Source organism: Tachyglossus aculeatus, chromosome 2, assembly GCF_015852505.1.
Source record: "Tachyglossus aculeatus isolate mTacAcu1 chromosome 2, mTacAcu1.pri, whole genome shotgun sequence".
NCBI classification, from domain to species: domain Eukaryota; kingdom Metazoa; phylum Chordata; class Mammalia; order Monotremata; family Tachyglossidae; genus Tachyglossus; species Tachyglossus aculeatus.
In genome coordinates, this window is record NC_052067.1 from 106,571,705 (window position 1) to 106,594,693 (window position 22,989).

General features: G+C 41.9%; 1 protein-coding gene across 1 annotated transcript in view; it reads right to left on the reverse strand.

Moving 5' to 3' along the window:
• Positions 1-7,976: 7,976 nt before the first annotated feature.
• The window catches only part of IL1RL2 (interleukin 1 receptor like 2), a 42,848-nt gene continuing 27,835 nt past the window's right edge, over positions 7,977-22,989 (reverse strand). Inside the window, exons 11-12 of the mRNA XM_038740887.1 lie at positions 14,858-15,019; positions 7,977-8,628 (exon numbers count right to left, since the gene is read on the reverse strand). Of these exons, the coding sequence (XP_038596815.1) occupies positions 8,177-8,628; positions 14,858-15,019 (614 nt within the window). The 3' untranslated portion in view covers positions 7,977-8,176. The remainder of the gene's footprint in view (positions 8,629-14,857; positions 15,020-22,989) is intronic.

The following is a 22,989-nucleotide window of genomic DNA, read 5'->3' on the forward strand; positions in this document are numbered from 1 at the left end:
GGTCCCCTTTTCTTCATTTACACCCATTCCCTTGGATAACTGATCTGCTCCCACAGCTTTAACTACCAACTCTATGTGAATGTTTTTCAAATACATGTCCCCAGTTCTGACCTCCCTCCTTCTCTGCAGTTTCATATTTCCTCCTGTCTTTAGGACATCTCTACTTGGATATCCTGCCAATACCTCAAACTTAACACCTCATCTTCCCACCCAAATATGTCCTCCCACAACTTTCCCATCACTGAGGACAACACCACGATCCTCCCTATCTCACCAGCCCATAATCTTGGCATTATCAACCACTCATCTCTCTCATTCAATCCACGTGCTCAATCCAACATGAAGTTCTTTTGGTTCCACCTTAACATCTGTAGAATCTACCCTTTATTCTCCACCCAAACTGCTGTCAAACTGCTCCAAGCACTTACCATCTTCTGCCTTGATTACTATACATCTTCCCCCCGACCTCCCTGACTCCAGTCTCTTCCCAGCAGTTTATACTTTGCTTTGCTGCCCAGATGATTTATCTAAAAAAAATCATTCCATGTCCACACACTTCTCAAGAACCTCCAGCAGTTGCCCATAAGCTCACTGATCTACTACAACCCAATCTGCAAACTTCACTCCTCTAACACCAATCTACTCTCTGTACTTCAATCTCATCAATCTCCCTTTGCTCATGTCCTCCCTTAGTCCTGGGACTCCCTCCCCCTTCATATCCTACAATTCACCACTTTCCCCACCTTCTAAACCCTCCTAAAATCACATTTCCAAGAGTCCTTCCCTGACGAAGCTCTCATTTCCTCTACCCACCTTCCCTCTGCATCATTCATGTACTTGACTGTGTACCCCATTACTAAGCACTAGGAGAGATACAGGATAATCAGGTAGGACATGGTCCATGTCCCACATTGGAGCCCCAGGTATCCAAGGCACAGAGAAGTTAAGTGGCTTGTCCAGGGTCACGAATAAGGCAAGTGGCGAAGCTGGAATTAGAACCAAGGTCTTTCTGACTTCAGGCCCGTGCTCTATCCACTAGGCAGCACTGTTTCTCAATCACCTGTATACTTGCCTCAGCCCCACAGCACTTATTTACACATCCTACCCTACTATCTCCCCTTTCTGTGATTTATTTTAATATCTGTCTCCTCCTGTAGACCGTAAACTCCTGTAGGCTGGGATTGTGTCTACCGACTCTATTGTACTATGTGCGAGGTGATGGTTATTATTCTAGATTGTGAACCCATTGTGGGATTGTCTCTGTTGCTGAATATAATTCATGCCGCTGCCCAGATTGTCTTTGTCCAGAAACACTCTGGGCATGTTGCTCCCCTGCTCAAAAATCTCCAGTGGCTACCAATCAACCTATGCATCAGGCAGAAACTCCTCACTCTCGGCTTCAAGGCTCTCCATCACCTCGCCCCCTCCTACCTCACCTCCCTTCTCTCCTTCTACAGCCCAGCCCGCAACCTCCACTCCTCCTCTGCTAATCTCCTCACTGTGCCTCGTTCTCGCCTGTCCCACCGTCGACCCCTGACCCACGTCATCCCCCGGGCCTGGAATGCCCTCCCTCCGCACATCCACCAAGCTAGCTCTCTTCCTCTCTTCAAGGCCCTACTGAGAGCTCACCTCCTCCAGGAGACCTTCCCAGACTGAGCCCCCTTCCTTCCTCTCCCCCTCCTCTCCCTCTCCATCCCCCCCGCCTAACCTCCTTCCCCTCCCCACAGCGCCTGTATATATGTATATATGTTTGTATGTATTTATTACTCTACTGATTTATTTTATTTGTACATATTTATTCTATTTATTTTATTTTGTTAATATGTTTTGTTTTGTTCTCTGTCTCACCCTTCTAGACTGTGAGCCCACTGTTGGGTAGGGACCACCTATATATGTTGGGTAGGGACTGTCTATATATGTTGCCAACTTGTACTTCCCAAGCGCTTAGTACAGTGTTCTGCACAAAGTGCTTAATAAATATGATTGAATGAATGAGTGAATTATACTTCCCAAGTGCTTAGTACAGTGCTCTGCACATAGTAAGTGCTCAATAAATACAATTGAATGAATGAATGGAAAGGCCACAAGTCTTGAGAGTCAGAGGATCTGGGTGACTTCGCCACTTGTCTACTGTGTGATCTTGGTCAAGTAACAACTTCTCTCTGCCTCAGTTATCTCATCTGTAAAATAGGCATTAAGACTCTGAGCCCTCTGTGGGACACTGACTGTGTCCAATCTGATCTTCTTGTATCTATCCCAGTGCTACATACAATGCCTGGCACATAGTAACTAACAAATATAATTTTTTCAAAAGAGCTTAGTACAGTGCTTAGTTCTTTTAGACTGTGAGCCCACTGTTGGGTAGGAACTGTCTCTCTATGTTGCCAACTTGTACTTCCCAAGCGCTTAGTACAGTGCGCTGCACACAGTAAGCACTCAATAGATACGATTGATTGATTGATTGATTAGTACACTAAGCACTCAATAAATACCATTGATTGATTCCCAAATCTTTATGTCTGGCCTTAACCTTCACTTCTACCTTAAATTCCTTTCAATAGGCTTCAAAGTTCTCTACCATCTTTCTCTGTTTTGCACTTTGGTTTTCTCCACCCACTATTTCCTATTTGGCACCCTTTGTTCCTTCACCCTCTATTATTCATTGTACCCTCTGTCAACTTCTCCCCCTATTCTGACACTCCCTCCTGCCATGAATACCCCATAATCACAGTTCATCCATCTTCATAACCATTTTCAAAGCCTACCTCCTCCTGGAAGCCTTTCCTAATTATTTCACAACATTCCAGGCACATCAGCCCAACACCCACTTTGAGCACTCATAAATGAACAGTACACTTTATTTATTCATATATTAATTGCATATTTATCTGTGCTTTCAAATTCGTTTTGCTGTTTCATTCTGGAGTGTTTGCACCAATTCCTGCTTTATTTTTCCTCTTCCTCCATAGTTCACAATCTGTGAACAATTGTTGTCTGTCTCCCCATTGAACTGTAAATTCCTTGAAGGTAGAATACATGACTTGCTCTTGTTGTACTGTACCACACACTTAGAACAGTGACTAGCATGCAAAAAACATCCAATAAATGCCATTGACTGATGGATCTGCATCCTGAAAAGTGGCCTTTTACTACTCCATTTTTTCCTTTCAGCCATCTATGAACAAACAATTCCTCCAATCCTGATTAATCAGAAAAAAAGCCTACAATATGGAACTTAGTCAAAGGCCCCCAAATAATCAACTGGTTCCCCTACTTCAACATGCTTGTTGGCCCCTTCAGCAGATTAGAGACATGATTTTGCCTTATTAGATTGTTTTTCCCCACGTGGTCAGTGATCCTAAATTTCAATTCTATTGGAGTAATTACCAAGATTACCTCAAATGTCATACTGGCCTTTTGCACGGTGACCATATGTAGCAGTAAATGAAACCCTCTCCCTGGAGCTTTGCACTCCTCCACACCTTCCCCTCTGCACAAGCTCCTTCATACCTGATCCCAGTAGTGGATTTACCAATTTGTGAAAATATACTGGATGATCATTACAATTTGCTCCAGTTGCTCTGACCTAACAGCTTTAAAAAACAGTTTATGGGTGAGTATTTCTATAACAACAATAACTGTGTTAATTGTTAAGCACTTACTTTGTGCCAGGCAGTGTATTAAGCAAAGCGGCATGGCCTAGAGGAAACAGCACAGGTTTGGGAATCAGAGGAACTGGATTCTAATCCCTCCTCTGCCATATGTCTACTGAGTGACTTTAGGCAAGTCACTTAACTCCCCTGTGGCTCAGTCACCTCATCTATAAAATGGGGATGGAGACTGTGAGCCCTGCGGGATACAGGGACTGTATCCAACCCAATTATCTTGTACCTATCCTGGTGCTTAGCACAGTGCTTAACAAATACCATTATTATTATTACATGGGGCTCAAAGTCTAAATAGGAGGGAGGATAGGCACTGAATCCCCCTTTTGCAGATGAGGGAACTGAGACATAGAGAAGTTAAGTAATTTGCCCAAGGTCACCCAACAGACAAGTGGTAGAGCTGGGACTAGAACTCAGATCTTCTGACTCACAGGTTGGTGCTCTTTCTACTAGGGAAACTGCTCCAATAATCTCTAATATCTTTCTTAAAAAAATGGAATTTGATCACCCTGAAGTACACCTTTAATTTGTCTTACACTTATTTTGTAAATGATTCCCAGGCTCTCGCCTGTAAACTCATTGTGGGCAAGGAATGTGTCCGTTATACTGTGCTCTCCTAAGCACTTAGTACAGTACTTTGCACACAATAAGTGCTCAATAAATATCACTGATTGATGGTGGCTCACTGCTTCACACAAGGAGGCATCTTATAGATGCTATTACCTTTTCCAGAAATAAAAACAAACCAAAACCAACTCAAAGAGATCGATACATGTTTCTGCAATCTTTGTACACAACATGAACAATTTGAATGATTTGTGTTCCATGTTGCCTTTGACTGGAAGCTCCTAAAGCACAGTGGCCCTGTTGGGGTTTTTTTTATGGTATTTGTTAAGCCTTCTGTACCAGGCACTGTAATGAAGTTTGACAGAGTCCCAGTCCCACATGGGGCTCACAGTCTTAATCTGCATTTTACAGGGGAGATAACTGAGGCAGAGAGAAGTTAAGTGACTTTCTCAAGGTCACAGCTGATAAGTGGAAGAGCTGAGTTGAGAATCCAGATCATCTGACTTCTAGGCCCATGCTTTTTTCATTAGGCCTTATCTGTTATGCATAAATTATTCAAAGCACCAAGCATTCTGTGAATGCTTATCATAGAAAAACAACTGATACTAAGAATGGAAGATAGCTCTGAACTTCAGTTCAGCTATTAAGATACTGGGGCCTTGTGATGTGCAGTCATTCCCAGACTAAGCCCCCCTTTTCTTCAGCTCCCTCTCCCCTCCCCATTGCCCCAACTTGCTCTCTTTGCTCTAACCCCCCTCCTCATCCCACAGCACTTGTGTATATATGTACATATCTATAATTCTATTTATTTATATTTTTGCTTGTTTAGTTGTTTTGATGTGTATATATCTATAATTCTATTTATTTATATTGACACCTGTTTACTTGTTTTGATGTCTGTCTCCCCCTTTCTATACTGCAAGTCCAGTATGGGAGGGACTTTCTTCATTGCTGAATTGTACTTTCCAAGGGCTTAGTGCAGTGCTCTGCATACAGTAGGTCTCAATAGATACGAATGAATAAATGAATGAATGAGTGAATGAATGAATGAATGAGTGAATGAATGAATGAATGAATGAATGAATGAATGAATGAATGAAAGAAAAACTATCCTTACCCGTTAGTGGTAGATAATATAGACAAGTAAGTTCCTTGGGGGCAGGGATAGTGTCTAACAAGTTCACTGAATTGTAATCTCATAAACATTTAGTATAGCATTCTACACACAGTAAATGCTCAATAAATATCACTGATTGACTGAAGGAAGAAAATATGTCTACCAACTTTGTACTCAAGTGTTCTATAAGCAGTAAGAGCTCAATAATTGCCTGTGATTGATTGAGAATAATAATGATGATGATAATAATAGTTAAGCACTTACTATTTGTCAAGCACTGTACTAAATGCTGGGGTAGACCCCAAATAATTAAGTCCAACACAGAGTTCACAGTTTAAATAAGAGGGAGAACATTTAAATTCCCATTTTACAAAGGAAACTAAGGTCCAGGAAAGTTAAGTGACTTGCCCAAGTTAACACAGCAGGCAAGAGACAGAGCTAAGATTATAAACCATATCCTCCAACTCCCAGGCCTGTGTTCTTTCCACTAGCCCGCCCTGTTCTCACAAGTAAATGAAGGAATCTACCTTAACTTGAGGAAGCTTTTAATTCCATCCCTTATGCGACCCTCAGGTTCTACTCAACAACTCTACTGATTCCCCTAATGAGGCTTTCCTGGATTTAAAGGGACAAGTAATCAGGAGTTTCTTGATCGCTAAAAAAAATCAATCAGTAGTATTTTTTGAGGGCTTACTATGTGCAGAGCACTGTACTGAGCACTTGGAAGAGTACAATGGAGTTGGTAGACACATTCTCTGCCCCACAATGCAAGTGTTGATTCTGCCCTTTGCAGACAAGCCCTCTGACTTCTTCAGGTTGGTCCAACATTAGCCCAATCAATCAATGGCATTTATTGAGTGCTCACTGCATGCAGAGTACTAAACTAGACACTTGAGAGAGTACAATACAGTAGAGTTGGTAGACATGATCGCTGTTGAGAGAGTACAATACAGTAGAGTTGGTCGAAGTGATCCCTGCCCACAAGGAGCTTGTAGACTGGTGGTAAAGACATTAAAAAGAAATGTAGGAAGGGGAACAACAGAATATAAGGATATGTACCTAAGTGCTGGGTTGGGGGTGAGAATCAAAATGCTGAATAGGTACAGATCCAAGTTGTCTCAAAGAAGTATAATCACTTGCACTCAGGAGATCTGTTGAAGTAGAGGGCCCGAAGGAACCAGGCTACATCCTGAGGATTGGGGTGAGAAGAAGAGGCAGACAGTGGTGTTACATGAGAAGCAGCGTGGCTCAGTGGAAAAAGCCCGGGCTTGGGAGTCAAAGGTCATATGTTCTAATCCCTGCTCCGCCGCTTGTCAGCTGTGTGACCTTGGGTAAGTCACTTAACTTCTCTGTGCCTCAGTTACTTCATCTGTAAAATGGGGATTTAGACTGTGAGCCCATATGGAACAACCTGATTACCTTGTATCTACCCCAGTGCTTAAAACAATGCTTGGCACATAGTAAGCACCTAACAAATGCCAACATTATTATTATTATTATACTTAAAGGGAGACAAAAACTAATTTTTAAAAAGGCTCTGGGAGACCAAGAGCACTACTTTCTTCGCTGCTTAGATATTTTCTTTCTTTTCCTGGAAGCAGTGTTGCCTAGTAGAAAAAGCATGGGCCTGGGAGCCAAAGACCTGGGTTCTAATCCTGGCTTGGCCATTTGTCTGCCATGTGACCTTGGGCAAGTCACTCGACTTCTCTGTGCTTCAGTTCTTTCACCTGCAAAACGGGGATTCAAAACTTGTTCTCCCTCCCACTTGGATTGTGAGCCTCATATAGGGCCTGATAATTTTGTATGAATCTCAGCACTCAGTACTCTCAGCACTTTAGTATCTCAGCACTTAGTATAGTGCTTAACATGTAAAATTTAACAAACACCACAATTACTATTCTGCTTGTCTTAAACAAGCTCATTGTTAATAATGTACCAAGAGAAGCAGCATGGCTTAGTGGAAAGAGCATGGGCTTGGGAGTCAGACGTCATGGATTCTAATCCCAGCTCTGCCACTTGGGTCAGCTGTTGACTTTGGACAAGTCACTTAACTACTCTGTGCCTCAGTTCCCTCAAATGTAACATGGGAATTAAGACTGTGAGCCCCACATGGGACAACCTGATTACCTTGTATCTACCCCAGTGCTTAAAACAGTGCTTGTCACACAGAAAGCGTTTAACAAATACCATCCTTATTATTATTATTACGACTGTACTAAACTCACAGTTTTGTTCTCCGAAGACATGAAACATATTAGCTATATTCTTCACAACTCCTCTGTGCTATTTTTACAAATGCTGTGCCCTTACCTCTATCTCATAAAATCACATTCAATGCCATTCCTGGCAAAATCCATAGTCAATAGTCCATCCACCTCAGAATTCTGTCTCTGACAAGATGCTTGCATCCTTCTACCCCTTCCTCTGAAATTTTCCTCTACCAACCCATCATGGGATTTTCTTCAATCTATGTATTTGACCAGACTTTCTTCAACTACTTGAAGTTGTCGATTGTTTGTTGTCGATTGTCGATTTGTTTCCTGTGGATAATTTCCTGTGGAAACAAATTCTACATTCTTTCGCCATCTACTGGTTAAAAAGGTTTTCCAGTTGTTTGCTTTGGTCCTACTGCATGGGCTAGGTTCTCTGAAACTGATCAGCAAAAAGTATCTGAGGGTAAGAAAATTTGCAGTTACTCCACCAATAATCTCCACTAGTATACCAGTATCTCCACAATTATTGTGTTAATAAAGCACGATTCCTAAAGATGATTGCCTGCTCAAAGGAGCTCAAAAGGTAGCAAAAAAAGCTTAACCATCTGTACAAACTAATAGCCCACAAACATATCCGAGTCCTTGGACCTTGGAGAAGTCATTGGAGAAGGACACCCCTCCAGAGTGACTAGGCTGGAGGGCAGGGAAGGCCTGATGAAAGATGACTTGGAGGATGGTGGGTATTTTTTTGGTGGCATGTGGTATCTCACTTTTTTCCAAAATTTAGTCTTTGCTGATTGGGATTCCTTTGTGAAGTTTCCCGTCCATTGCACTGCTCCGTGCTTCTGTTTAATGAACTTAATGGATTCTGGCAAGCCTGTGTAGTCCTTGATTTTCTCCAGTTCAATCAGAATGACTTTAATTCCATCCTGAATAAGGGCATTATAGACTGCTATCTGTTGTTCCGACGTGTGTTCAAAGAAGCTGTAACTTGATGACTCAGGAACTATAATAATGATTAATCTTCTGCTCAGCTTAATGTTTTCATCAGCAACACTGACCACAGCTGAAAATAATGGGAGAAAAGGTCAACTGTCAGCTAGGGGGTTTCATTATTTAAAATATATATTGTTCTTAATCTCAGTCATTGAAATAATTGGAGTGGGAACGAATGAGAGATCTTAAAGAGCTCATTTTTTAATGAAAATGATACCCACAAATTATTAAAACTTGGTGTGTGGCAGATTTGCATCTGGCCAAGAATAAGATATTAGCTTTATGCTGTATTCCATTTTCAGAGTTAACTAAAGGTGTGCACTTTCACATCTCTTACCCATAACAAGTAACATAGTTTATATCAGTTAGTAATTGAAAACAGTGTTTAACCTCCAAATTAAAGCTTCACTGAAGCTAGAATATATATGCAAGCTTGTATATACACACATATATATGTATATAATATATATATATATATATCATAATGAAGTGAGTCTAATAAACACTATATTAAGCATCTACTTCAACCAGAATGAGATTGCAGATAAAGGCCCTCCAGAAAGCATGCATTTATGGACTTTTTTTATTGGTATTTGTTCAGCGTTTACTATGTGCCAAGCACTGTACTAAGTGCTGGGGTAGATACAAGATAATCAGGTTGGATTCAGTCCCTGTCTCACATGGGGCTCACAGTCTTAATCCCCATTTTACAGATGAGGTGACTGAGTAACAGGGAAGTTAAGTGACTTTTCTAAGGTCACTCACCAGACATATGGCAGATCCAGGATTAGAACCCAGTTCCTTTGACTCCCAGTCCCGGGCTCTTTCTACTAGGTCACACTGCTTCTTAGCAGCATTTGGAAAAATACTCAAAGTACTCTGCAACAGCTTTAAGATTGCCTTGAAGAAAGCTAGTCATCTTACTATCAATCCACCAATGGTATTTATTGAGCACTTACTGTGTGCAGAGCACTTTACTACGTGTTGGGAGAGTACAATACAGCAAAGTTAGTGGATACATTCCTTCCCACAATGAGTTTACAGTCTAGAGGGAGAACAGACATTAATACCAATCAATAGTTTAATATATAATTTATAAATCTGTACATAAATATGGTGAGGTGAATACCAAGTGTTTAGAGTCACATATCCAAGTACATAGAAAATGCAGAAGGGAGAGGAAGCTGGGGAAAAGATAGCTTAATCAGGGAAGGTCTCTTGGAAGAGATGTGACCTTAATAAATATTCCTACCCAGGCTTTGTGACCATTTGGTCCAGTTGTGCAGGAATGGTTAATGATTTCTTTCATTGTGCAACCAATTATCTTTCCTGGGGAAGGGCAGGCTAGTTAAAATGGAAAAGCTGGGAAATGCTCCTTGATTAATGAATTTACAAGACGGCATTAAAGTAAAATTGGCTTTCAATATCAGAACTGTAATTCTGACCTAAATCAATTAGCGAATAGAGTAATAAGGGACACTTGAAGATAAATGTCCTACGAAGAGCTAGGGCCCTTTCTTTTTTAATGAATTCTTAAATTATTGCCTTTTCTCCACTCTGCAATTAGCAGTCAGCAAGGGAGGGATCTTTCCTCTCTTCTATCTTTAGTAAATCTGACATTAAACTAGCTTCATTTCCCAATGCTAATCTCCACGTAAACTTGAAAGGCATTTTTCTTCAATCCTGACTTTCAGGTAGTCATCAAGATGTTGGGCAAGACTAGGAGGAGCCTCCAGGCAGGTTTGATTCAGAGATAAAAACTACTAAAGCAAAACAGTAACCCACTGACAACAAGCAGTGTATGGCCTAGTGGAAAGAGCAGGGCCTGGGAATCAGAGAACCTGGGTTCAAATCCCAACTCTGTTTGCTGGGTGACCCTGACCAAGTCACTTAGCTTCTCTGTGCCTCAGTTTCTTCATCTATAAAAAGGGGATGAAATATCTATTCTTCCTCCTTAAGATGTGAGCTCCATGTGGGACAGGGACTGTGTCCAAACTTGTATCTACCCCAGCACTTAATACAGTGGGGTTTTTTATGGTATTTGTTATTTTCTTGGTATGTAGTAAGTACCTAACAAACACAGTGCTTTGCACATAGTAAGCGCTCCCTTCCTCAAAAATCTCCAGTGGCTACCAATCAACCTACACATCGGGCAAAAACTCCTCACTCTCGGCTTCAAGGCCCTCCATCACCTCGCCCCCTCCTACCTCACCTCCCTTCTTTCTTTCTACAGCCCAGCCAACACCCTCTGCTCCTCTGCCGCTAACCTCCTCACTGTGACTCATTCTCACCTGTCCCGCCTTCGACCCCCGGCCCATGTCCTCCCCCTGGCCTGGAATGCCCTCCCTCCGCAAATCCACCAAGCTAGCTCTCTTCCTCCCTTCAAAGCCCTACTGAGAGCTCACCTCCTCCAGGAGGCCTTCCCAGACTGAGCCCCCCATTCCTCCCCCCCCTCCCCATCCCCCCCACCCTACCTCCTTCCCCTCCCCACAGCACCTTTATATATGTTTGTACAGATTTATTACTCTATTTTACTTGTACATATTTACTATTCTATTTATTTTATTTTGTTAATATGTTTTGTTTTGTTGTCTGTCTCCCCCTTCTAGACTGTGAGTCCGCTGTTGGGTAGGGACTGTCTGTATATGTTGCCAACTTGTACTTATCAAGTGCTAAGTACAGTGCTCTGCATACAGTAAGCGCTCAATAAATACGATTGAATGAATGAATGAATAGTAGTAGTAGTAGTAGTAGTAGTAGTTGCAGTAGTAATACTAGGTAGTAGCTAATTAGGTTGGCCACAGTCTATGTCCCATGTGAAGCTCACATTCTTAATCTCCATTTTATAGATGAGGTCACACTGAGGCACAGAGCAGTTAACTGAGTTGGATAAGTGGCACAGCCAGGAATAAAACCCAGGCCCTTCTGACTACCAGGCCTGTTCTTTATAATAATAATAATAATAATGGCATTTATTAAGCGCTTACTATGTGCAAAGCACTGTTCTAAGCACTGGGGAGGATACAAGTTGATCAGGTTGTCCCACGAGGGGCTCACAGTTTTAATCCCCATTTTACAGATGAGGTAACTGAGGCACAGAGAAGTTAAGTGACTTGCCTAGAGTCACATAGCTGACAAGCGGCAGAGCAGGGATTTGAACCCATGACCTCTGACTTCCAAGCCCGTGCTCTTTCCACTGATCCACGCTGCTTCTTTATCCACTAGGCATGCTGCTTCTCAATAGCCTGGTTCATGTAAAGCAGGGCTGCATATCAGGCCTGGTCCTGTTTGATATAGATACACAGCTACACTGGGAGACATTTAGTAACAATGGATCTAGAATACATTTGTGATTCTCTAGGAAACTCATCTAGTCTCCAGCACCTTTGACTGTCCTTGAGACAGTCATTCAAGGGTTGATGCATGTGGATGACTACATTCTAGCAGGACAGAAAGAAAACAATCAATGGATTGTAAAGCACTTTGCAGAGTCAGTCCAATGTTAGGGATGGATGATCAGTCTGAAGAAATCTGCGGAATTATCCCACCATGGAAATACAAAGATCTGCATTGGCAACACTGAACTGAATGTGGTCACAGAACTGGGTTATGTAGACATGATGTTTGATAACAAAAAGATGGAAAATAGAATCAAGAAACCAGCATATCCCTTGGGAGACTCTCAGTGTGGCAACAATGGAGCATCAGAGAGAACTGAAGGGATCAAAGCTGTAGTACTGCCCAGCACCTACTATATAACTGGGAGATCAGAATGCACAGATCATGCCAACTTCAGATCCCTGAAGAGATTCATCTGCATCACTGATGGGCCATATTCATCGCCAAGGAAAGACAGGATCACACAAAGCCCTGGAACCAAGTTGGTCTACTAATCTGGAAGTTGTATGGGACATGTGAAGAGAATGGATGACAGAAAGATACCAAATAAGTTATCCAACACCTGAAGGACTCTGAAGGACTCCAACACCTGAAGGAGTCTGAAGGACTCATCTCCCTTTCCAAATCTGCATTTCTGTGAGGGCAAGAGGAAAGGTGCTATTGCAGTGAAGAGGAAAGTCTGAGCCTAATGAAGTAGATTTGGGAATCATCCACATAGAGGTAGCTGTTGGAATGTCAAAGGAGGAGAAAGGGGCTCAGAACAGAGCACTGAGGGATAGGGAAGAAGTTCAGGACAATCAAAATGTTGAAACACTGACTTGAGGCTTTAAAGGAGGTTGTGGAGAGTTTTAAGGAAACAATCTGTCCTGGATCAGTCAATAATTTATTTTTAATTAAGCGGCTACTGTGGACAGAGCAATGTACTAAGTGTTTGGGAAAGTACAATATAACAGAGTTGGTAGATACCATCCCTGCCTTCAAGGAACTTACACTCTACAGGGGTGAGACAGATATTAAAATAGATTAGGGAGAGGGGAAATAGTAGAGTATAAGGATATTCACATAAGTATTATGGAGCTGGAGTGAGTATCAAAGTGCTTAAGGGGTTCACAGCCAAGTGCATAATTGACACAGAAGCAAGGGTGGATAGGGAAAATAAAAGACTGAATCTGGGAAGGTCTCTTGAAGGAGATATGATTTTAGGAGAATTTTGAAGGTGGAGAAGAGTAGTAAGTAGCCTGTCAGACAACTGAAAGCTCACCTCCTCCAGGAGGCCTTCCCAGACTGAGCCCCCCTTTTCCTCTGTTCCTCCTTCCCTCTCCATCACCCCTACTTTCTCCCTCTGTTCTACCCCCTCTCCATCCCACAGCACTTGGGTATATTTGTACATATTTATTATTCTATTTATTTTATTACGGATGTATATATGTCTATAATTCTATTTATCTATTTTGATGCTATTGATGCCTGTCTGCTTGTTTTGTTGTCTGTCTCCCCCGCTTCTAGACTGTGAGACCATTGTTGGGTAGTGATTGTCTCTGTTGCTGAACTGTACTTTCCAAACACTTAGTACAGTGCTCTGCATATATTAAGTGCTCAATAACTATGATTTAATGAATTAATGAATAGGAAGGGGGAAGGAGTTCTAGCTTCTGGAGAGAACATGGGCAAGGGGCCAGCTGGGATAGATGAGATTGAAGTACAGAAACTATTCATTCATTCATTCAATCATATTTTTTGAGCACTTACTGTATGCAGAGCACTATACTAAGCGCTTGGGAAGTACAAATCGGCAACTTATAATGCTAGGGAAGCAGAGTGTGCAGGTACAGGGGGAAAGCCAACTTAGTGCCTTAAAATCTGTGGTAAGGAATTTCTATTTAATGTGGAGATGAATGGGAAACTACTGGAGGATTTTGAGGAGTAGGGAGACAAGGACTGAATATTTTTTTCAGAAAAATGATACAGGCAGCAGATTGAAATATGGACTGGAGAGAGATTTCAGGGGGTTCAGCAAAAAGACTGATGCAGTAGTCAGACAAGAAATGATGAATACCTGAATCAGTGTGGTAGCAGTTTGGATGGAGAAGAAAGGGAAAATTCTACAAATGTGACAATAGACCCGACAAGATTTTGTAACAGATTTAATGTGTAGGTTGAATGAGAGAGATAAATTGAGGATAATATCAAGGTTATGAGCTTGTGAGGCAGAGAGGATGGTGGTGCTGTCTACAGTGATAAGAAAGTCACGGAGAGGGCCAGATCTGGGTGTTAAATTGAGGAGGTCTGTTTTGGACATGTTAAGTCCTGAATGGCTGAATTGTTAAACTGCTTTGAGGCAGGGACCTAGAACGGATGTTCTCGAGACCCCTTCCAAAATGATTATCAGTTGCTCAGATTTCTTTGGTAAGACTTTTTAGTTGGCCACCACAATCTGATAAATAAATCTGTTTTTTTTTCCCTCCAAGTTTAGAAGTCAAGCATTGCAGTTTAAGTTCCTTGCTATTTCTCTTTTGATCATTCTATTGCTCTGACCAGAGACATGCTATTTGGTGTCAACATGTAAAAGGAAAACCATCAATAAGCCAGGTTAGTTAACCTAGGGAGAAAATTATATAAAAAAGTAATAACAGTAATAATTGTGCTACTTGCTAAGCACTTAGATTCCAAGCATTGATACAAGGTAGTCAAGTCAGACGTCATCTGCCCCGCAGGGGACTTGAAGAGGGAGGAAGAACAGATATTTGATCCTCATTTTACAGATGAAGAAACTGAGACACAGAGAAGTTAAGTAACATGCTCGAGATTACCAAGCAGGGTCAGTGGGGAAGTCAGAATTAGAACCTAGTCCCACAGAGTACCAGGCCCACGCTTTTTCCATCAGGCCATACTAGACATACCTTGTCCTGGAAAATCATCCCTTCCAAATATAAATAACTTGTATCCACACTGCTTCTCCAAGACACCTGGGAGAATCTGCATCACCAACATATTCAAAGCATGGCTTTGACTTTCTTTATTGGGTTTCGAGTACAGGACATATGCATCATAGAGTTTTCCATCTAAAATAAAACATAACATTCTGAATTACTTTAAATATTAAGAACAATGAAAGGCACTTGCCAGTGACTTTCAACTTTAGTTCATTAACTTCAAAGATGACTCCACATTTGTGAGGGATGAGGGAAGAAACAGAGAAAGTGTGAGGCATCAAGGAAATAATTAGCTTTCTCCCTATGCATCTCAGCTGTGCGTTCAAAGAAAAAAACTTGATAAAAAAATCAATCAATTAATGGTCTTTAATAAGCACTTAACAGTTTGCAGAGAGGGCTGTACTAAACACTTGTGAGAATACAATATAATGGAGTTGGTAGACACATTCCCTGCCTGCAACAAAGTTAACATCTAGAGGAAAAAGGTCAAATGTACTAAGCATTAATCCCAAAGTCAAATTGGTAGAATTGGTACAATTTTGATTTCATCTAGTGTTTACGCTGTTTAAACTTCAATATACAACGTCCACCAAATATCACTATTGTTATTTTTCATATTCTCCCCTATTCACGTTCCAGTTCTAATCTTTTCAGGGGAGGGATGGCAGCTAACCAGAATTTACTCCGTCCTCTTCATGCAAACAACTACCACACTGGTCCAAGCACCCATCACAACCCATCTCAACTGCTGCATGAGCCTCCTCGCTGACCTCCCTGCCTCCAGCATCTCCCCACTCCAGTCCCTACATCACTCTGTTGCCCAGATCATTTTTTCTCAAAAATAATTCTGCACATATCTCCCCACTCCTCAAGTAACTCCAATGTCTACACATCCATCTTTGCACCAAACAGAAACTCCTCGCCCCCAGATTCAGGTCCTTGATCAGCTTTCTCTCCCATAATTATCTATTATCTATTCTACCACAACTCAAAAACCAATTCAACTGTTTCCTCTAATACCAACCTACTCACTGTCAAACCCTAACTCACATCTTCCTTCCTGCTTGGAACTCCCTCCCCTTACATATCTGACAGACCGGCATTCCCCCCGTCTTCAAAGCCCTACTGAAATCGCATCTCCTCCAGGAAGCCTTCTTTGACGAAGCTCTCATTCCTCCCCATCCTATTTTCCTTCCCTCCTTTTTCTCCTATGTACTTGGGTCCTTACCTCTAAGCACTTAAGTAGTCACCCTAAACCCACAGCACTTATTTACATAGCCTTAAACTTGGTTGCTTTTCTAACCCGCAATTTATTTTAATTTCTGTCTCCCCCACTAGACTGCATGCTCCTTGAGAACAGAGGTCCTTCCTACTGACAGCACTGTACTTTTCAAATGCTTAGTGTAGTGCTCTGCACAAGAGCTCAATCAATACCATTGATTGATCTGTTAATATTATGTGATTAAACAGTTCATTTTCTTGGTTTAGGGAATAACTCAGTGATCCTTGGAATGCAAATGCTTATGACAGATGTTTTAGATTACTCAGCATGTAAAGACTTAGAAGAGACATTACTGAAGTCTACACTATCATGAAGTTTGTGGACATAGCAAACCTGGAATTTCATTCACCAAATCTCACAACCCAGGTTTGAGGAGACCCTACTGAATCTTGAGGGTGTATATAGTTGTACTTGTTAATTGAAGATAACATTGCTGAAGGTGAAAATCACTATGAAGGTGTGTGTAGCTGAAAAGGTCAAGGTGAGATTTTATAGCACTAGCCACACTGTACACATAAAAATTTTGCTTCTTGCATAAGGAGATAGAAATCTGGCATTTTAGCCACCAGCTTAGAAAATATTGTATTACCTGTTTTTTCACACGAGTGTAGAGCCCATAAGTTTAAGAAATAGAAGTAGTAATTAATGATTTAAACTTCTAGAGCATGCTTATAATTCAACTCGCTGTATAGTTGCACTGAGGGTTTCCCTTCTCTAGTCCCTTCAATTCAGCAGAGACAGAAAAGGATTGATGTTTCTGGGATTTGATTGCCAATCTTGGGAAGGTGTTGTTTCTTTTCTTGTTTTTTTATACCATGTCATTTCATAGCAATACTAGTCTTTGATTAAAAAAAAATCAATTCCAGTGCCCAAGTGCATTTTTGGGTGTCAATTCTAGAATGTGAGCCAATTGTTGGGTAGGGACCGTCTCTATATGTTGCAGATTTGTACTTCCCAAGTGCTTAGTACAGTGCTCTGCACATAATAAGTGCTCAATAAATATGATTGAATGAATGAAGTTTTCAATGCCTGGTGCTGTTTCCTCTTTTGCCTCCTTGCCTCTGTTTCCCTATGAGGCTTTTGCTAAGAAAGAGCCACTCCCTTCTTGATGGCCATGCACAATGTAGGTCTAGTCTCAGCAATTGACTTCCACTTTATATCTGGGGTGCAGCACTGTCTAAGGTTTCTGTTTTACTGTTCCCTTGAAACACTTCCTCTGCCCTCCTTACTTTGATTTCCCAGTTTTGCCCTCCTTACTTTGATTTCCCAGTTTTGGCTCTCCAAATTGAGTCTTCTTGGGTATCCTGCTGTCATTCCATCTCACATGTCCAACCCAACGTAGCTGTGCTCAGCTTCAATGCTAGGAGAATGACTTGTGCCAGAACTTCATCATTTGTGATCCTGTCCTGACATTTGATGGTGAGTATGGCCCGCAGGTGACACTGAAGGAGCTGCTCAAGGAATGAGTGTGTGTGTGTGTGTGTGTGTGTGTGTGTGTGTGTGTGTGTGTGTGTGAAAGAAAGAGAGAGAGGGGGAGAGAGAGAGAGAGAGGGAGAGAGGGAGGGAGAGATTGAGAGAAAGAGAGGGAGGGAGAGAAAGAGAGGGAGAGAGAGCGAAATCCAGGTGTCAGAGCCACAAAGAAGGTTGGCATACACTATAAATCTGTAGTTTATTCTGGAGCCTGATACAACATTGCTGCCACACTCTGTTCAACAATCTTTTTTCTCAATGGTATTTGTTAAGCACTTAACTATATGCCAGGTACTGTCTTCCAAAAGATGCGCTGGCCTTCTTGATTCTGTTTGCTATGTACCAGTCTAGTATTGCATTGTTGATCAGTGTGATGCCTAGAGACCAGATTTAGGTTTCACTCTGTGTTGACAATATGAATTTTTGATTGTGTGTTTGACTTTTCCAGTGCAGGCTAAACATCATCTCAGTTTTCTTTAGATGTGTTGTCAGAACTTAGCACCAGGCTGATTTGGTGAAGTGGTTTACAAACCCATTGCATATCTTCCTGGGTGAAGGCTTCTAGGCTGCAGTTGTCTCACATAAAGTAATCCTTGAATGACTATTTCTAGGACTTTGGATGATGCTTAAAGTCCATTACAATGGAAGAGGTTCCCAGAGATTCAAAAGTGTGTTCTAACAGTTCCACAACAGATTGTTTTACTTTGCCCTAAGAATGGTTAATGAAGCTTAATTCTTCAAGATATCCTAGTCAGTGCTGTTTATAGAAATTGCCAAACCAGCTTTCTGCAAACTTTGTATGACAAAGTCATCAGACTTTCCGAGCAGGGGCCAGTGGTATTGGTGAGAGGGAGGAGGGCTTTGACCATAAAGTTATGTATGAGATCCAGACCTTCCCAGGTCCAGGAAGGTCTCTTTACCTGCCTTTCATAAAGTCCTGTCTGCAGCCCAGATTGAGCAGTGTGGAGACTGGTGTGTGTTAGTCGTATTTATAGAGCACTTACTGTGTGCAGAACACTGTACTAAGTGTTTGTGAGATGAACCAGGACCCTGGAGGAAGAATTTTACTTTGAAGATGAGATGGAGGTGGAGAAAGGGGAGTGGGGGCAGATGGAAAGGGAAGAGTATTTTCAAATATTTGGGAATTAATAGGGAGACTCCTGCTTTTGACTCTACCTTTCATTTCTTTCTGAAGCATGAGTCAGTCAGTCATCAGTCCGTGCTGAATACTGTCAGGGGCGCTGGAGAAGATGGCTGTTAATTGTCACATTCTAATTAAACAGTATGAATTAAAGTAGTCCTTTTTTTATTCACTTGTTCATTATTCTGTCATCCACTATCATCCAGACCTTCATCTGTATTTTAGGCCAATTCTGGCAACTACAAATAGAGTTGTTTCCTTTAAACCCTTGATATTCACCCTACCCTCAGCATTTATGTACGTATCTGTAATTAATTTTATTATCTGTTTCCTACAGACTGCTCATAGGCAGGTAATGGGTCTACCAACTCTGTTGTATTATATTTTTCCTAAGCCTTTAGTACAGTGTTCTGCATAGAGTAGGCAGTCAATAAATACCATTGATCATTTGATATGAAAGTCAGTGACTGTTTTATCAACTGTTGGGTTATCATGAGGAAACTTAGGCACTGAAAGGTGACTTGGTCCTTGCTTCTCACTACACCCCAGTTGCAATCCCACTCCCACCCAATGCACTTTCCCAAGCACTTAATGCAGTGCTCTGCCCTCAGGAAGTTCTCATTAAATACCACTCATTTACTGATTGAACTGAGTGGCTCTAAAACTTTGAGCAGGAAGCTGAAGAGTATTAAGGCAGCGGGGGGGGGCGTGGGTGTAGAAAGGAGGTGGAAGTATTAGTTCTGGGTTTTTTCTCCAGCTATATAGATGCCCTTCTCTCCCAATGTAGTTGTGCTTCAGACCCCATGCCAGGGTGGGTGGGCACTATAATTTCCGTGATTATCAACCTTCCCTGCCTCCTCCCACAACTCTGACTCAACTATTAATTGTAAACTGGGACAACTTTATTTGTATTCCACAGTTCTCCCCAAAACCTCAAAATAACTTTCAAAAAGTTGAGAGAGTGCATACAATGTTGTCTCTCAATTTCTGACACCCATAGCTTCAGGGTAGTAAATGCAAAATAAACAAAAATAAACGTGTTCAAGCAGTGGGTGGTAGACGTATGAAATTTGCTATTAGAGGAAGTTGTGCAGGCTGAAAACATTAATAGCTTCAAGGGGGGTTTTCACAAATGCATAGATTTGTGATCCCTAAATAGGGTCCTAGAGAAAAATTTGGGTGTTTAGCTGAACCATCCCTAAACACTATGATGCTGTTAAGAAAGATAACAATCATTTGGTTCCTTTAAACATTGTATTGGCCTTACTGGAGATAGAATTCTGGACTAGATGGCATTGCCTGTGGTCCTGAGTACTTATGAAGCATCTTCTACCACCATCTGGTAGTTGTGGTTTGAATTTCGACTTCATACTACATTTTGAAAATGAGACAACATAAACCGAAGAGAATCATCCAGAGTGCCCTCCCTCAGCCTATCCTCAACCTCCCCACTCTTCACTTACTAATCTGAAGATCCACCGTGCAGACCTTTAAAAAGCAATGCTATTTATTGAGCCCTTACTGTGTACAGAGCACTGTACTAAGTGCTTGGGGGAATATAATACAACAGAGTTGGTTGACATTTTCTTCCCTTCAGGCTCGGGTCTCCTCCTGCCTTCAGAACATCTCCATCTGGATATCTGCCCACCATCTAAAACTCAATGTGTCCAAGACTGAACTCCTCATCTTCCCTCCCATACCCTGCCCTCTCCCTGACTTTCCCATCACTGTAGACAGCACTACCATCCTTACCGTCTCAGAAGCCTGCAAACTCGGTGTCATCTCCAACTCTGCTCTCTTGTTCACCCCTCACATCCAATCCATCACCAAAACCTGCCGGTCTCACCTCCGCAACATCACCAAGATCCACTCTTTCCTCTCCATCCAAACTGCTACCCTGCTCGTTCAATCTCTCATCCTATCCTGACTGGATTACTGCATCAGCCTCCACTCTGATTTCCCATCCTCCTGTCTCTCCCCACTCAATCTATACTTCACACTGCTGCCTGGATTCTCTTTGTGCAGAAGCGCTCTGGGCATGTTACTCCCCTCCTCAAAAATCTCCAGTGGCTACCAGTAAAGCTATGCATCAGGCAAAAACTCCTCACTCTCGGCTTCAAGGCTCTCCATCACCTCCGCCCCGTCCTACCTCACCTCCCTTCTCTCCTTCTACAGTCCAGCCCGCACCCTCCGCTCCTCTGCCGCTAACCTCCTCACTGTGCCTCATTCTCACCTGTCCTGCCGTCGACCCCCGGCCCATGTCCTCCCCCTGGCCTGGAATGCCCTCCCTCCGCACATCCACCAAGATAGCTCTCTTCTTCCCTTCAAAGCCCTTGAGAGCTCATCTCCTCCAAGAGGCCTTCCAAGACTGAGCCCCCATTTTCCTCTCCCCCTCCCCATCCCCCTGCTCTACCTCCTTCCCCTCCCAACAGCACCTGTATATACATTTGTACATATTTATAACTGTTTATTTTACTTGTACATATTCACTATTCTATTTTGTCAATGATGTCCAGCACTTAGAACAGTGCTTTGCACATAGTAAGTGCTCAATATCATCATTATTATTATTATTATCTAGCTTTACCTCTGTTTATTCTGATGACTTGACACCTGACCACATGTTTTGTTTTGTTGTCTGTCTCCCCTTTCTAGACTGTGAGCCCATTGTTGGGTAGGGACTATCTCTATATGTTGCCAACTTGTACTTCCCAAGTGCTTAGTGTAGTGCTCTGCACACAGTAAGTGCTCAATAAATACGACTGAATGAATGAATTTTCCCTGCCCAGAAACTGACTTTTCTGAAAGAATGTGCATTTTCATCATCGAGAGTATTTATTCATTCAATCATATTTATTGAGCGCTTACTGTGTGCAGAGCACTGTACTAAGCATTGAGGTCCTAATAGCTGAAGAGATTTGGAACATGAAAAAGACCATTTTCTCTCTCATTGTGTGTGCATATGACAAGGCTGACATTAATGGTGACATCATCAACTCTGACTATTTCATCCCTGTGGGTATGATTAGTGTATTCCACATATATTCTTGAAAAGATGCTAGAATATCAGCTTTAGTTACTTGCCTAATCCAAGTAAGCAGTGTTCCTGATTAGTAGAATGGTCCTTTTGTTCAGAGAGGACAATGCCAAAGGTGAAACTTTATTCATTAGGGTGAGTGTCTTTTGAATAATGATAATAATAATAATAGAATCTCTTCCACATTTTATTCATTTTTCTGTCCCTGCTAATCAGGGGAGTATTGCTCAGACAATAGCGATCAAGAAGGGAAAGGTATGCCCTAGGGCCAGTAGGACGAGCACTTTAATAGTTTTTGCAGTAGTGGTGATGGCTCATACTGTGTCATTCACTCTCTGTCACCTGGTCCCCCTGTGCTCAGGGGTATACATTGCAAGATAACTGGTTGGGAGATAGAGTGCAGTTTGTAGTTTGTAGTTACAGAAGTGTTCTTAACAATTACTTAAGATACCAAAGAGCTGCCTAAAGACACCACTGTCTGCCTCTTCAGCAATCATTCATTCATTCAATCATATTTATTGAGCGCTTACTGTGTGCAGAGCACTGTACTAAGAAGACATGGAGCTGCTCATTTATAAAAGACTCTTGCTTATGGTTAGGTATGGGGAGGGGAAAGGGATATGTTTTGATTTGCATTTCCAGTAGGGATGATGGGTTTTGTTGAGCCATCCACACTCCTGTGCCCAATTCCATGTGAGCCACAACATGTAAGTTGGATGTGAGCCCACTGTTGGGTAGGGACTGTCTCTATATGTTGCCAATTTGTACTTCCCAAGCGCTTATTACGGTGCTCTGCACATAGTAAGCGCTCAATAAATACGATTGATGATGATGATGATGATGTCAGGGATGCCTGGGCTCACAGAAAAGCTAATCTCTAGGAAATTCTTCAGCATTTGACAATATGTCTGCTTCAGTGTTGAGTAAAACTCATATCAGCCATATTGAAGACTGGGATCTTTGGAAAAAAAATACAAAAAACAACCCACCCAAAACAACCTGCAACTTGAGTCATTAAATGGGGCAGATGTTTATTGACCCCAAAACTGAAATGTGTTTCAGTAGTCTCTGGAGAGTTCAAGAAGTGGATGAAGACCCAAAAAGGGGAAAAAAAGATGTGAGTCAGGCAAGCTTTCCTCACATGATAACAGCCACATTGAATTTTGTCT